We start from the raw sequence: 16149 nt of genomic DNA on the forward strand, positions 1-16149 counted from the left end.
AATATGCTGACTCACTCAATCACTCACTCACACAAACACACACACACACACACACACACACACACACACAAAACATCGGAGATATAGAAGCCTGTTGGTTCTATGAAAAAATAATTTGTATTGCTGAGAATAATGAATTGCATTTTGTAAAATTTTTAACTGGCTGAGTTGTTTGTTTTTGAAATGATGTATTATGTATTATATTATATGCATTATAGTATGCATTAGCACTGTATTGAACTGGATTTAAGTTTATGTAAAATCAAGTGTTTTTGCAAAAATCGAAAAAATCTTTCTCTCTCTCTCTCTCCCTCACGTGTATTAATTCAAATACAGAGGCATCAGTTGCCAAATAATCATGTGCAGATCTCAAGGGGGTTTTTGAGATCTTGCTAGTCCTTGATAAGATCATGGATCTTTTAACCATCTTTAAAGAAACAGCAGCACACAGGAGCAGTTTCAAGCTCTGTTCTGTTGTTACTGTTGTTATATCTTAGACAGTTATGTAATTATATGAAATATCATGACAAGGGTCAGGCATCTCAGTTGAGATCTTAAGGAGAAAAAACATATGAAAGTGCATGTCAGTGCCGTGATCAGACCCACTGGAGATTGGGTCAAATCATTAACAAAAATAAGCAATTGACGTCATGAATATATAAATATGTGAACTAAAACAACTGATCAGTTTGTGAAAATAGGTCCCATCCCAGTTACCCAGCAGTTACATGGGACATCTCTGCCTCAGTTAATGGAGTTGGGCTGAGGAGCCATCAAAAGTGTGAGTGCATCTCTCAGCAGGTAGCATCCTGAAATAGCAACCTTGATCCTAATGGTGCACAGCACCGCCTCTGGCTTCTGATGAATCCATCCTGAGAGCCCCCCTGTCCCCGAGTAAGCCGTCCTCCTGAGGCGCACACACACACACACATGCAGTGACCGACAGAAAGACATGCACACATATCTCCGTGCACCCGTCGGCTTTGATTAACCCATTTCTTCTTGTTTTTCTGTTCTGTTGTGGGGTGTTTTTTTGTTTTGTTTTCCTCATCGCTTGCTCTACCCCTCTCTGACACAAAGTCAGGTTGCTATCATAACTTCCCCTGGGGCGTCTCACTTGACAAAGTTTCACATTTCTGGTGGTCAGTTTAGTTGAGAGGGAAAATAAAAGTCAAACATGAAACGAGAGCCCCTGCAGGTGCCTGCACGGAGGGAAAGGTCGGGCACAGAGTGATCTCTCTGTAGGATGCGCCTGCAGCACTGAGGAGACTGACAGAGGGCAACATACACGATATGATAGAATTAAGAACATGGACAGAGGTGCACTATAGTCTATACACTTCAACTGAGTATATTCTGATGAATAAACTGATCACATCAACACTTGTAACAAGATGACTGACTAAGACTAAACATGTGTGTGACATTTGAAGATGTTAAATTGCTAAATAATATCCTGTGTATTCTGTCCTGTAAAAACGTCCCTCTTGATGTAAAGATAGCTTGGAATTTGAGGCAAAGCATCAGTGGAGCAGCAGAAAATGAGCTCGACAAGAGGTTGGACAAAATGCACTTTTCGCGAAATGAAAAAAAATACATGAATAAACTGCACTGGTTAGTCTGTTTCCTCTCTGCGCTCTCTCAACACAAACGCTGTTCATTCACATCAGTTTAACCTTTGTACATTATCACCATAACCTCCCACACCCGGGGTAAAGTACTTGTGTTGCCATGGAAACAGAGGAGAGGGCCTAAATTCTGAGCTGCCGCGAATCCATCCCATCTCGTTAGACAGGAATGCTGCTGCTGCCATGTGGTACGAGATTAATGCTGAAGTCATAAATTAACCCAATCTTCTCTTTCATAATCCGACAAATTTTATGCATGAGCCATCGAGTGTGTGTGTGTGTGTGTGTGTGTTCACAACTGACACAGCGGGGACACACCATGCACAGCCAAGAAATGAGGTGAAGAATAAAACAACAAGCCCGTTACATAAAATGGAGAATTATAATACTGTTTAGCCTAATTCAACTCAAGACTTCAAGGTGTTGGGGATTGCTTTTAAGCTCGATAAATTATTCAGAGTAAAACATTTCAGCACTGAGGCTCGAAATGGAGCTGGGACCAGCACAGGGATGGATGTGAAAGCGAAGCTAAAATTACATCAAAACACCAGCGCTACTGAAGGTCGATGAGAAAACAGTAACAGTCAACCGAGGCTGAAAATAACTACTGAGTGTTTCGTACAAGGATTACATGTTATGACTAAATTAAAGCCTATATCTGGCACAGGCACCTTGAGTGGAGTTGAAGGAAACATTGGTAACCTACAGAAAAAAGCAACACGAGTCTACAGTGTGCGCCACAGAGAGCGCTGTCGGGTCAGCTGGTCTGAATAAATCAGTAAACATTGCAGGACGAGTGTGGTGCTTCATGTTATTTATTAAGTATTGGCAGTTGCCTATACATGGCGGTGAGCACATTTTTTTTATTAATATACTGTAAACAAACACGTAAACGAAGAGCGTGCCGGTGAGAACGATAGGTCATCTTTATCCAGCTGTAGCACAATAAATCAATACTGTAGTGCAGGGAGGGGGTGGGGCTGAGCGTGCGGTCATGTGAGCGAAACAACACCAGCGCGGCTTTTCTTCAATCAATATTATCATTCATCATTCACCTCTCTTTTAATTTTCTATCCTTCCATTGGTCCTTTTGTTCTCCTCCTTTCTTTACTCACCCCATTCTGCCCTCTAGTAACACCTCCATGCCTCTTGTCAGCCCTCCTCCAGTCCCCATCTGAGAAACGCTGACCCGCAGACTCCCTAATGCGAACCAATCGATATCAAGCAGAGGACAGCAGAACGCCGGACATAATAATATGAGGACACACCTCCTGCAATGTACGTTGCCAGACATCCTTTCGGCAACTTCTCCGAAGATCTCACACACACACACACACACACGCCACGCACATACCAAGAGTGATTGATTCATTTAATTTCATTTCATGTGAACTGTTCCATATGACCCTGCGTTAAATTAGGCCTTCTCACTTACAGGCTGCTGCTGCCTGTCATAGATCATTGCATCATCTATCTATAGAACCAATATTGATCCTGCCTGTCCTTCCTGTCCTGACATTAGCGATGCACGGTGCCCCGGGATGAGCTAACGTGAGGGGCAGGGAGTGTGTCGTTATGCACAGGGCGCCGCATATTTAAACAGCTAATGAATCACCCCGATCAAAATCAAAGCTATAGGGACCCTGAGAGCTACAGCCTATGGATTTGCTGCTGGTTAATGGTGATGCGATTAACGAGAGGTTCCATCGCTTGTCCCTGATGGCAGGCATGAACCCACGGCCTTGAGAAGTGATCAAACCCTGTACGAGTCGACAAAGTAGTAACATAAACTGACGAGTGAAGAGCTCAACAGGAACACATGCTTTAGCCCCAGCCTTTATTTTAAATTGCTATTACTATACTGCTTAATACTATAGGAAGTATAAAGCAATCATATACCATAGGAAGTATAAAGCAGTACAGAAAGATTAAAAATATCAGGTCAATTATTTTGAAATTGTACCTTAGCAGAGCACTTGAGTAAAAATACTTCATTAATTCCTGCCACTGGTAGTAGTAGAAACAGTCGTCACAGTGATTGTAGAAATACTCAGTAAAATAACATATAGTGTTGACACACACACACATGCATGCACGCACGCACACACACATTCATTTTAATATCATTTCACATTCATACATGCACCAGCCAGTCTGTCAACAATATTTCTTTCACATGTGGCCTCTTCCTATGATTTATCATGTTGGGAATGAAAAACATTTGACATATAATTGAATTGATGTATGCAGATATGAAACACACATCACTCTTATTGTAGTTTTATGACAACACTGAGCTGCATTTGCATTCTGTTCAGCAAAAGAACTAATGTGATTAATTAAATCAATACATACAACATGTCTGTCTTTGAATTTATGTTCACCAATGTCAATAATAAAAGTAGTGCTGCTGTCCCAAGAGGAGGGTGAAGACCGAGACAGTCAGAGGTAAACCACTGTCTTCATGTAACGCTTTCAAATTATTGCATCATAAATCTACTTTCCCAGTTATATCCACAGGCTCACTTTGAGTGAGTGTGTGTGTGTGTGTGTGTGTGTGTGTGTGTGTGTGTGTGTGTGTGTGTGTGTGTGTGTGTGTGTGTGTGTGTGAGAGAGAGAGAGAGAGAGAGAGAGAGAGAGATACACCTGAATGATTTAAAAGTTTGTCTTACTCCTTCAAATAGTGACAAACTTCTGTCTCTTTTTTATTTACTGCCCATGAACTGTGGCTCAATAATTGAGCCCTGAAACGAACTGTGAAACTGGGGAATTGTAAGACAATTTCCAGCGGCCTGTTTCTGCTCAGGTGAGAACTACAATGTACGTTGACTGCATTTCATCCTGTTGTGCCTTGAGAACAAGGGATAAAGACGGTGTCCGTGGAGCCTCCCGTCTATCCAGGGGAAATGTATTCATCTCATCGCAACGTCCTGCAGCAGCCTGCTGTAAAACAATTCTCTCATCCTTCATCCATGTCATAACCTCCACTCCTCCCTCGCATTCATCACTCCATTCTGTAATCTCTCTTTGCCGCTCCCTCTGTCAGTCAGTGCTCGAGTGTTTGCCATCTCTGGTCTGCATACACAGACACAGCAGAGACCCCAGAGGTGTGCCTCTCCAACAAATACACGCCAGGGTAGGTTCAATGATTTTTACACATTTGGTATTTTACAACAAGGTTTCATGCACAGAAATAATTTAAATGGACACCTGCTGGTAAATCTTACTCGCTCCAAAGTACTAGTTCTGGTGCTGATTGCAGGGATTTTTTTTTTTCAAGAATGTTTGTATGCCTCTATTCATTCACACGAATGATAGGAGCATTTCCACACATTTGTTTTTTAGTGGGCATTCCTGAACCAGTAGAAACCTCAGTACTCATTCTTCCTAGCCTGGGACCCAGACGAGTTCCGGGAGCTCATTGAATTTGCTCTGCCAGATTATGGTCTGGATCCCCTCCATTGGAAAGTGATGTCCCTCCGGCAGAAATCTTGCCGGTCCAATCACAACCGATTATTTGATAGTGGGCGGGGTTAATACCGCAACGCGGACAGAAACGACTTTGGTAAACAACCAAGGCTGACAGACGTCACATGATTCATTGCTCTCAGTGGCTATAGGTCTTTCCAATTGTGTCCCAAAGCATTTTGGTCTGCGTCTGCTGGTAACGCCTCGTTGAAATCGAAAATGAACTGAGAGGTTCCAGACTAATACGCATTTGAGGTTTTTTTGGCTGTGGACAGACTTTTCATTCTGAATTAAACCAATAAGCAACACATCAAGTTGTGATACGATAAAAAATATATAAAAAAACTCAATTTCTGTGTTTTTATCTCTGAAAGAGAAAACTTCCCCTTAGCATTTGTCTCATTTTCCCTGCTTCCAAGCTCGTCAGGTGTAAATGTACCCATGTCAAGGCTAGAGGAGATGTGTTGGGAATAACATGTTATGTCCTTGTTTAATGTAAATATGTATGTATGATATATGCAGACGCAGTGTACTTATGTTTATACATTGGCTTTCTGTTGTTCATCTTTGCACATATCAGTGCATATGTAAGTATGCCTGCGTGTGTGCATATGATCAATGTTACTTCTGGGCACTGTAAATATCTACACTGCATGTTTATGAGTACATATGTTGAATATGAATATTGATACTTGTAATGGTCAGTACTCGCACACGGTCTTTGTGTAGGTACTGGGAGATTCAGACATTTGCATATTTCATTTATTTTTATAAACTTTTGGGAAAACAGAGACACGTATTCAGGTTTTTTTTTAAATAATCACTCTCAGTTTGCTCCACGAACACTGTGCAGTGCTATTATGAGACGGATACCAAATCAGCTTCCAAGATGTGGTATCACAGTTACCTGCAGATTAAAATAAGAAGCTGAGCTCTGTGCTCCTCAGGAAAACAACAGCACCGCCTGTCTGTGTTAAAATGCTTTAAAGGTGCTACGTTAATACGCTTGCTGACTGAATACAGCGTGACACATATCTGCAGAGGGATTCAAAGAGCTGGCTGCTGGCTTCCACACACAAACCCCAGCTCCTTCACACAAGTCGTTAGATCAGACGTGGAAGGATAACGGTGACATAACTGAATTAGATATAATTTTGACCAACTAAAATCCATGATCTTACTATGATAAGGTTTACGATCATACACAATGTAAAATACATGTTTATGGGTGGGGCTAGCTCGTCACCTCACATCACATTTGATTAGATACATTCCTGTACAAATAATTCACACAGGAATATACGATTAGATCTTGGAAAATTATACTTTCTTTCATCAATTAGTTTTTGTTGCCTGATATTCTGTTGTGTGTTTTTTTTGTCATTAACTTTTAACGGTCCTCGATTCCATAAACTGAGATATTCTGTGTGACTGAGTGTATTCCAAAAGGAATAAAATCAAATTCAAAAAATACGTGGTCGTCAAACCAAAAGAGACGCTGTTTCTCATTTCAAACATTTTTTTTGTGTGTATTGTTGTTGATGTGTTATTTGGGACGGACCAAGTGGAAAATTAAAGCCACCGTGCAGCAAGATCTATTGGGAATCAAACCGGAGCCCAGCAATTAGACACAGAGCTGTGTCACATGGATATCACTGCTCAGCTCAATGACACACTTCAAAGTTTACAGCAACACACACACACACACAAACACACACACACGCACACACGCACACATCTGTTTATCCTCTCACATTGTTGAAAATAATCAATCCCTTGATCCTCAGTGAAATATACATTGGCAGCTACTTTGCATTAGAAGACAAATAGAGGAGAGGAGCTATCGGACTGTACTGAATAAATAACAGCTAAAGTCCCAGGGGGGTTCCCCCAGTTTAACCACAGACTTTTCAGATTCTCTCCTCTAGTGATGTTGCTCTCGCCCAAATCCGCAAAAGAGAAAAATGAAAAAACACTACATCATGAAGTCAATCACTCCTTCCATCTATTATTCATGCTGGAGACTTACACTCGTGGACACGTTGTGATGGGTCCACTCCACAGAAAGGCAAGAGAATGGAAGCTAATGTAGTTGAGTAACGTGCTCCTAGTAGTCGAACAGCAGCTCAGTGACATGAAATGGATAGTGAAGAATTTTTTTCTTTAGTCTGCATCTTCTGAAATTCTTGATGTAGAAGGAGATGCGTAACTGAGAATGCCTCAGAGTGAAACTCAGAAAACTGACCTCAAATTAATATTGATGAAATATGCTGTACAGCATACAGACAGAGATTTATTGTGAGTATGTAATCTTTGAGCTCCAGAGGCTGAGGCTGACAGGGATTGTGAGAAGGAAGGAAGTTTACTTCTGGAGGAATTCACAGGTTCTCTTGAGGCCACGTTTGAAGACTATCCTTGCTGATAGATGGTCTTCAAAGACAAAACTGTGAAGCATCACTGAGACGCTTTTCTTCCAACTCTGGCTCGTCCACAGCGACACACTTTACATCAGAGCGGAGAGATTAGGAAACATAAAGCTCGCACCAGAGAAAATCACAAGTAAAAAAATGCATGAAAAGATATATTTCCATGATCGTTCCAGTCTGAAATCCGCAGTTTTTACAAATACAGCTGTGATTTTACAACAGGGTCTTAAACACTTGTAAGGAGGGAAAGTATATTTCAATTGTGGAGCAACGCTAGAGCAGTACTAATAGAAATCTCTATTTCATCATGTGAAATAACCCAAATTGTCCCAACTTTGGAAGAAAACTATGGTCATGTAGGACCCTCCCACTTATAGAAAGAGCTGTTCGAGAAAATTGTTTTCAGGGTCTTAAATATTACAGTATGTAGACCTCTTCACAGCAACAGGCCTGGAGCTTAATACACAAACACCTCCGTGATCACAATATTAATAATTAAAATGACAATCAGATATTTTCCCTCAAACTGCTCATCCCTAATTTTACCCCAGTAACAGCGATGCTATAGTTGGACAATGTAACCCCCCGACCCAAAGAACTCCATGAGTGCTACAAGTTTCTGTTGTTGTAGATGACATAACACCAAAGCCGCATCTAACTCTCATTCACTATCCGTCTCTGCAGTTCCATCATCACCACCCACCACTGCTCTTACCTCAATCACATCTGAAAGGGTAGAGCAAAAAAAAGAAAGACAAAGATTGAGGTCAGACGACTCACTGAGCAGAGATCTGAAGGTTGTGTCAAAAATCTATGACATATTTTCGCCCGTGTCTCAAAATTAGTAACTGACAGAAAAAAACTGACAAAGGCAAAGAGACCAAGAGTGTGTGTGTGTGTGTGTGTGTGTGTGTGTGTGTGCGTGCGTGTGTCTGTATGTGTGTGTGTGTGTTGCATCCCTCAGGTTGGCGAGGCTGTGCTGAGCACGATCCTGACTGTCACACTCGCCCTTCGACTTCCGCTGTCCACCTTCAGCCTTCCTCTTCTCAATAATGGATTAACTTGTTTGAACTGGAAACGCAGCCACTTCTAAACTTAATCATACTGAGTCGGGGAAGAGTAATGACTCCTCACGCAGACACACCAGGCAGCTCCCAATTAAGGCCGGCTAAAATACTGAAAACACACACAGACACACACACACACACACACACACACACACACACGCACTCTGCAGACTGTCAGGATGGAGAGGAAGAATGGGGGTTGATGAGGAGACGTCAGAGTGTGAACATTTATTAAAGGAGAAATCTACAGAGGGTCAGGTCGAGTCGTAAAGAAAGAGAAGTCGGGGGGGGGAGAGAGAGAGAGAGAGAGAGAGAGAGAGAGAGAGAGACATTCAGTGGTGCTGTGCAGGAGAGAGATTTATCTGTGAGTGCCCACCACAGTCAAATGCCACAAAAAAAAAAAAAAAAAAACGGCCTCACCAAGCATGCATTAGTAGCAGGTTGGCATGCTTTTACATCATAAACTGTTGGTTGCTGCCCAAAAGCCACATCGCCCATAAACACACACCCGTCAGTACAAACACAGAAAACACACACACACACACACGGACGCCTGAGTTGACCGGTGGAGAGAGTGGGCCAAACGCAGTTCTCAGCTCAATGGACAATCCAGAGTTAGTAAGGGTTTTTTAGGTCCAAGCAGCTTAACCAATCCAATTTATCAGATTAATACTTTTCATGAGAATGAGAATAAACCAGTAATAGAGAGAGACATATGGAATGTGTTAAACTGCGCTCATCGGAAAACCAAGGAAATATTGCGTAACCAAAGGTCACCCTATGAGGGTGTGTGCGTGTGTGTGTGTAGTGGTAGTGCTGTAGCTTGTGTAAATGTTAAGTCCGAATGAAATCATTAGGATAAATTCAAAGATGTATTCTCCTTGAAGAGAGTAATTAACTGTAATAAAATATAAAATAAATACATAAATAATATGTAATTTGTAAATGTAATCACAGCTTATATTTCATACAGGAAGATAGAGATGTATTGCTATTAATTCCTTTCTACAGAGAAGGGTTTTTCTCTATAGCACTCTCCTCTGAGATTCCTGACCTATTTAAACGAGTGGGTCCGATAAATCAAAATGTGTCTCCTCAACATCCGTGTGTTTTCGAAATGAGACGGCACACAAACTGTTGAGAATAAATTACAACTTAAACTTAAAAATTTCAATCATCATTTAGTCATTTCTAATGAATTTGAATGTTTTACTGGCTTCAGTGTTGAGTGTTGAGGATTCAATGCTTTCCGTTGTCATACATGACAGTTGGCGGAATATATTTGTGTTTTGGAGCATTGGTTGAACAAAACAAGACTTTTGAAAAAGTCACCCTGGAATATGGGAAATTAATTAAGAAAGTAATCTGCAGATTACTCGATATTGAATATAGTTGTTAGTTGCGGTCTAAGTATGTCACACTCAATTTTCCTCCTTTGTGTGTATACAGTATGTCAAGTGGTGAGTGAGTCTTACGCTGGAGTCGAGCAGATCGATGCTGTCTAGGCTCTTGCTGCGGTGAATGCGGCCTTTGATGCGACGCAGAGAGGGTTTAGCTTGGCTCATGGGCAAAGAGAGGGTGGATGTGGCAGGCATTGCCATAGCACCAGCGCCGCCGGTAGCACCTGTAGGCCCATCTGAACACCCGGCGTTGCCAGAGGGGGATTCGTCTCCATCTTGCGGGGTCACCCTGCGAAAGAAAGACCAAGACACAGAGAAACTCTCGTGAAAACCCTGGGACATTCACATGGATCTGGCTGTGTTTATTCGTTCTCTCTTAAGAACTCAGTACCTATAGTGATTAGACCTCTTCTCAGAAATATGTGTGTGGATGACATGCAAAGATGGACGGCATGACAGCTCCCCAAAGGTGAAGCCAAAACCTATCTATTGCCCCCTGGTGGCTGGCTGTAGTACATGTCATACACCCGCCTCTTCCGTGTTAGCACATGGGACATATGGGTCAAACTATCTAACTATCTAACTACAATTGGATTTCCATCTTTATGCTGCACATTGAATAACTGTATGTTCAACTTTTATTTTCAAAGTAATGACACAACTGGCAATAGTTTCACAGCTTTAATTGATGACAAAATCATATGAGAGACTTCTGGGTATGTGTTGAGCTCTTGACTGTTTCTGAGGCGGGCTCTTTGGCTTGTGGCTTTGACCCCGTGACATAACCACTTCCATTAAATACCACATAGTTCACAGTGGCCAAGCTTTCTCAAAAAGAACAATCCACATCGCGCACAGTGAGAGCGGGCACTGCTGCATATCTGAGGCAAAACATAAAGATGCCCGGAGGATCAAAGTGACATAACTTTTCTCTAGCTTTCTTTACTTTTTTTTTTTTTTTTTTCTAAAAGGACACTTTCTCCTGTTGGCTGTAGAGGCATTCAAGCAAGTGTGAGTAATTAGGCTGAATGTCAGTGGGTAGCCTGCGAATGGAGACTAGGTACGAAGCATCCACTTGTCTTCTATTATTAAACCACAATGAGGATGCTTTGCTTCTCACATGCATGGCTGCATGGGGAGGGGATTCTGGGGTATTTCAAAGGGAACTGCCGGGGAAACTTACCACTCATTGTAACGTGGTCAAATGTTCAATGGCATGCCTTGAAAAGCTAATGAAATACAAAAAAAACTAATTGTTATGTCAAAGTATTTTTAGAAATGTTTACAACTTGGACGCCAGGACAACAGGGTGCTAAGGCTAAAGTCTGTATAAAACTGTTTTAGAATTCACCTTCTACAACCAACTCAACAGGTAGAGCTGATCAATAGAACATTGATTAAACCTTTGGGTCACTTTTCAAGCAAAATTAACAAACATTTGCAGGTCTCAACTTCAAAGATTCTATATCTCTGGGATTTTTGAGAGTTGGTTGGACAAAAGTCATTTCAACATGCTTTCTTGGGTGCTTGGAAATAGTGACCATGTATAGAGGAAGTGATTGATTGATTGGTCAATCAAGAAAAGAACCTACAAATGAATCATAAATGAAAGTAATCATCGGTTGGAGCCTAAGCCTTAGCAATAACCTCAGCTCGGGCAGCACATTCCTACATCTGAGCATGAAGCCTTAAAGAGAGGATATTACTTGAATCACAATGACAAGTGATCAGTTCGTTCAGAGGCTTGTACGAAAGCATTAGACGGTGTTAGAGCTGACGACACATGACAGTCTTCAGAAAAAAAAGATAAACCACCGGACAGCCTGTCAGTCTCTCTGGACACGGAGGAAGCTGGGTCGCATTCACACATTTTGATCCACTGAAAGATTTGAGTCTACATTTGAGTCACCAAAAGCTGGATGTAAAAAACAGGATGTAAAACAATGAAGTGAAGGTGTTACTGGAACACGAGGGAGCACCACTATGCAAAGATTTATACTGTAGATGATCTACTATCCAATCCATCTACTGGTTGTTCTACACAGCAGGATTCCATCATTCACATGACATTTAAATACGTGATTAAATGGAAAAGCACACATACATGGCAAAATTTCACTCCATAGAAATTAGATGTTTATATTATCCACCGACACAGCAACTTGCCATAATAGGTAAGGGTTGATATACAAAAAATGTATCATCATCATCATCATCTGGTCATTTTTGTGACATTTCTTTGTGACACGCTGTTTGTTGAAATTTCCTAATTGATGATGTTGCTTCAAAAAGGCTCTTTTGAAGCAATAACCAGTAAAGTGTGGAATCTAATAATGCAACACAGCATTAATGGTTAACTCGACCATCTGTATTCAGAACCTAAGGCTCTGTCAATACATGTTGCCTTTGCTTTCATGTCCACTACCACAGATAATGGATTTAAAAATGGGTCTATTGATAGAATGTTCAATAAAAACAGTGGAGACAGTGGTTCGATTACTAACTACAACCTACAACCTTTAATTCAAAACCCAAAAATATACCCAAAGGCACACTTTCAGTATATTTAACTAAATATATTTATGTTTTTAACATTCCCCCCCGCCACCCTTTTTTTTTTTGCAGCTGCAAATCCGTTTTGATGTGAAAATGTAAGAAAACTCGAGGCAGCTCGACAGCAGCTCGGCGTGTCTTGTATGAGGAGCCGCCAATGTCTCAGCAGAATCCTTCTCACAAAAGAGGAGTAGCCTAGAGACCTGTTTTGTATCTGCTTTGATTCATACCTAACAGCTTGATTCGATATACATGCATGGTACTTTACTATCTGGAAAAATTCAGAGCCAAAGAAAGCAGTATAGGCACTGTGGCCCGATGTACCCTGGCTCCTCTTATGGAAGACAAAAAGTACCTTGACAGACTATCTCAGAATATCTATATGTAAGTAGAATCACACAGTAGAATCAATTTTCTTGAATACAAAGTAAAAAGAAAATATTTTGTTGTGTTAAAAAACTGTAAAGTACAAAGGATATTGTCAAACGTAATTGGTTGTTGTACTTATTGTTATTATATTACAAAAGAACATGAAGGTATTAACCACATTTCATAGTAATCCATCCAGTAGTTGTTGAGATGTTAGGGGATAAATCCATCCTTAGTGGATCATGAGTGTCTTTGCCAAATTTCACAGCAATTTGTTAAATACTTTGGAATTTAGTTTAAATATTTCAGCTTTGATTCGTTTGCTTAATTAAATGTAAAGCAGTTTACTGCAACTTACTGCTTTACATTTTCTTTTGGTGCATATGTCAACACATGCACCCATGTGGATATATCTTTGATAACGTCATATTAACAGCAGACTCTAATAATGTACACCAGTGAGTCAAATACTAAGTGACAGGCCAAGAGTTATTGCACTTAATAAGTAGTTCGCCCCTTCTAGTCCCTGTCCTCTACTGCGACCTGTGCACAATGTATTTGTGTATTTATGACCGCCAGGACACGCACAAAATCTTAAGGAGCCTGGCCTCTGTCACAGTAATCCCACTCCCAGTGTTGTTTTCTTTTAAAGGAACTCCATTCACACACATCAGAAGCAGCTTATAGGGCTCTGTGGGTCTTAACAACGCCGTTTCTAAGAATGGGGAGTGCTGACATGGACTGTGTACGTGTGTCTTAAGAACGGTTTACAGTCTGTAGCTCACGCTGCTTATCCTACTCTACAAAGAAACTGAGACACATCAACTCTTTGGCTAAAGGATTTGAGACATCAGTTCTTCCGTGACACTGTGTTTTATGGTATGTGATGACCGATCAACACTACACTCTGACATTGATAAATGTGGCTTCATCAAAGATGAAGAGTAAGTGTATTTGTGTTTGGCAGAAGTTGTAGTTTTACATTTGAGTCATTTCAAGAACACCATACTATTTTATGACTTGGATTTGCTGAGAAGACTCGATGAAAATACATTGATTTATCACTTTCCCTCCTGTAACACTGACGGTAGAGTTTAAACCAACAATGATCACAATCTATGCAGTTGAACCAGAGATATCTAACTTCTATAACTTCTTTATTCCACATATTCTCGCTCTAGCTGTATGTGTTCTAGCTCCACAAACTCAGAATCCTTTCATTTTCTAATTTTCTAACAGCCTTTTGGAGCCACAAAAGGCTTTTTTTCCCCTTCATATACAGTAGTTCTTCTCAAGACCGAACAGATGTGGTCTCTTCTAAGAGCTCTTTAAGAGCCCCACTTTTTATCCTTTGTCCTTCTCAGTATTTCACAGTTAACACACTATGATCAACACAGACATAAACCAGATATAATGTGAGCCATCATGTGAAAAAAAGACGGCGGCTGAGAGCTCTGTTGATCTATACAGTCTGGTCCAGACAGGCAATATAAACATCAGGGTACAAATATTGAAACTAGAACAGCAGACCGAGCCGGCGTGTGACTGCTCACTCGATGCTGACCAATGAACGATTCATCATCAGCGATGCTGCCGGATTTCAGGACGATATATTGAGCTGTGCAAGGCCAGTGGATTAGACGGAGTCTGGCCGTGCAGACAGAAGTAGGTGTCACTTTTCACTGCCTCTGGAGAAATACGGAGAAACTCACACACTGGCTGAGTGAGTGCACTCACAAAGCGAAAAACCAAAGTGCAAACAACAGAGGATGCCAGCGTCATTATAGCACAAAATAAAGAAATAACAAGCAACATTAGCCTCCGACTGCAGAGAGAAGTAGAGTTTATGAATATTACATGAGACTTCAGCCCGAAATAGAGAATCTCCATCCTGCTCCGGATTTAAGAGGACACTGGCAAAGCTTTCCAGGTTACCTCATCCCAGGATCCCAGCAAATTGTAAATGTTACAGCCTAATTTTAGAAAAAACAACAACAGCATTACTTATATGTTTTCATATTTATATATAAGAACAATTGAATGACAGTGGATAAATGTATTTATTTTTCAAAATGCAATTGTCGTAGAACATCATTCAAAGACTATGAAAGTACATTGGAAACAGCAGTTGACAAAACTATTTCAATACATATTAACTTTTTCATAAACAGTTTTATATACATGGACACAGCCAAGCAGATTTGAACGTCCTCAGTCACGTGCCAAATGGACACATAAATTTAACTTTTTAACACCTTTATACATGTTTAAATTTAAACCAGTGGAATCATTTTTTGTAAGCTTCAAGTCACCAGTTTTACTATCTGGTTTGGGGTAGGGGGGCCAGTTGGGGGGCTGCCAGGCTACATCCTCCTGTAACCTCAGAGGTGTTATGTTATGACACCACTTCAGATGGAGAGCACTTTGCAGAACAATTGTTTCCACTTAGTGAGGACTACGGGGAGGATAGGAGGTGTGCTTCATCCAGATCCTGACACTATACCTAAGAAGCAAGGCTCCCAGTGTCAGTCACACGCATGCACACGCACGCGCACGCACGCACGCACGCACGCACGCACGCACGCACGCACGCACGCACGCACGCACGCACGCACGCACGCACACACGCACACACGCACACACACACACACACACACACACACACACACACACACACACACACACACACACACAACAGCAGCAGCAGCAGCAGCTTTAAAGCTCAGGTGCACTCATGACAAGAGAAGAGAGAAAACTCAGACAACTTCCTGTCCCATCCATCCTTTTATGGGCTGGTGCATATTGCTATGCTTCGTCTTCATCAGTTTTTTCGTATCATGTCCAGTAACAGTGGACTGATTTCTGTCGAAAAACCGTCCTGATGAGACGCCTTTCCATTCTGGGATTTGCCTTTGTTCATATATTCCAGCTCAATGGGCGACTGTTGTGGATCCAAAATAGCTTCAATTCCTTTTTTTCCCTCTTTGCATTTCTATTCCTAGACCTTTTCAAAGAAGCTTTTACTGAGCCAGTATGTAATAAACTCACACTTGCATAGACCACTGTCAGAAAGGTGGGAAAGATAAAAGTTTGAACAAAAAGAAAAAAAGAAGTAGAAACGAAAGGAGGCAGGTGAACAGGGCGGTGAAGGAGTGTGGTGCCGAGGGGCAGAGGTGGAAGGACAGGGGCCAAACAGCACAAGGAGGAAGACCATGATGCAAAGGGACAAAGGACAGAG

The 16149-nt window shown here is 41.3% G+C and overlaps 1 protein-coding gene across 14 annotated transcripts in view; it reads right to left on the reverse strand.

The window, feature by feature from the left end:
- Positions 1-16149, reverse strand: part of tjp1a (tight junction protein 1a) — a 108733-nt gene that overhangs the window by 67172 nt on the left and 25412 nt on the right. For all 14 annotated transcript variants that reach the window (XR_007030551.1, XM_035627675.2, XM_035627668.2 and 11 more), the window contains exon 2: positions 10065-10278. Coding sequence is in view for 13 of the 14 variants with exons in the window: in XM_035627668.2 (XP_035483561.2) it covers positions 10065-10278 (214 nt within the window). In the remaining variant the exon portion in view is untranslated. The remainder of the gene's footprint in view (positions 1-10064; positions 10279-16149) is intronic.

This window comes from Scophthalmus maximus, chromosome 4 (assembly GCF_022379125.1).
Source record: "Scophthalmus maximus strain ysfricsl-2021 chromosome 4, ASM2237912v1, whole genome shotgun sequence".
NCBI classification, from domain to species: domain Eukaryota; kingdom Metazoa; phylum Chordata; class Actinopteri; order Pleuronectiformes; family Scophthalmidae; genus Scophthalmus; species Scophthalmus maximus.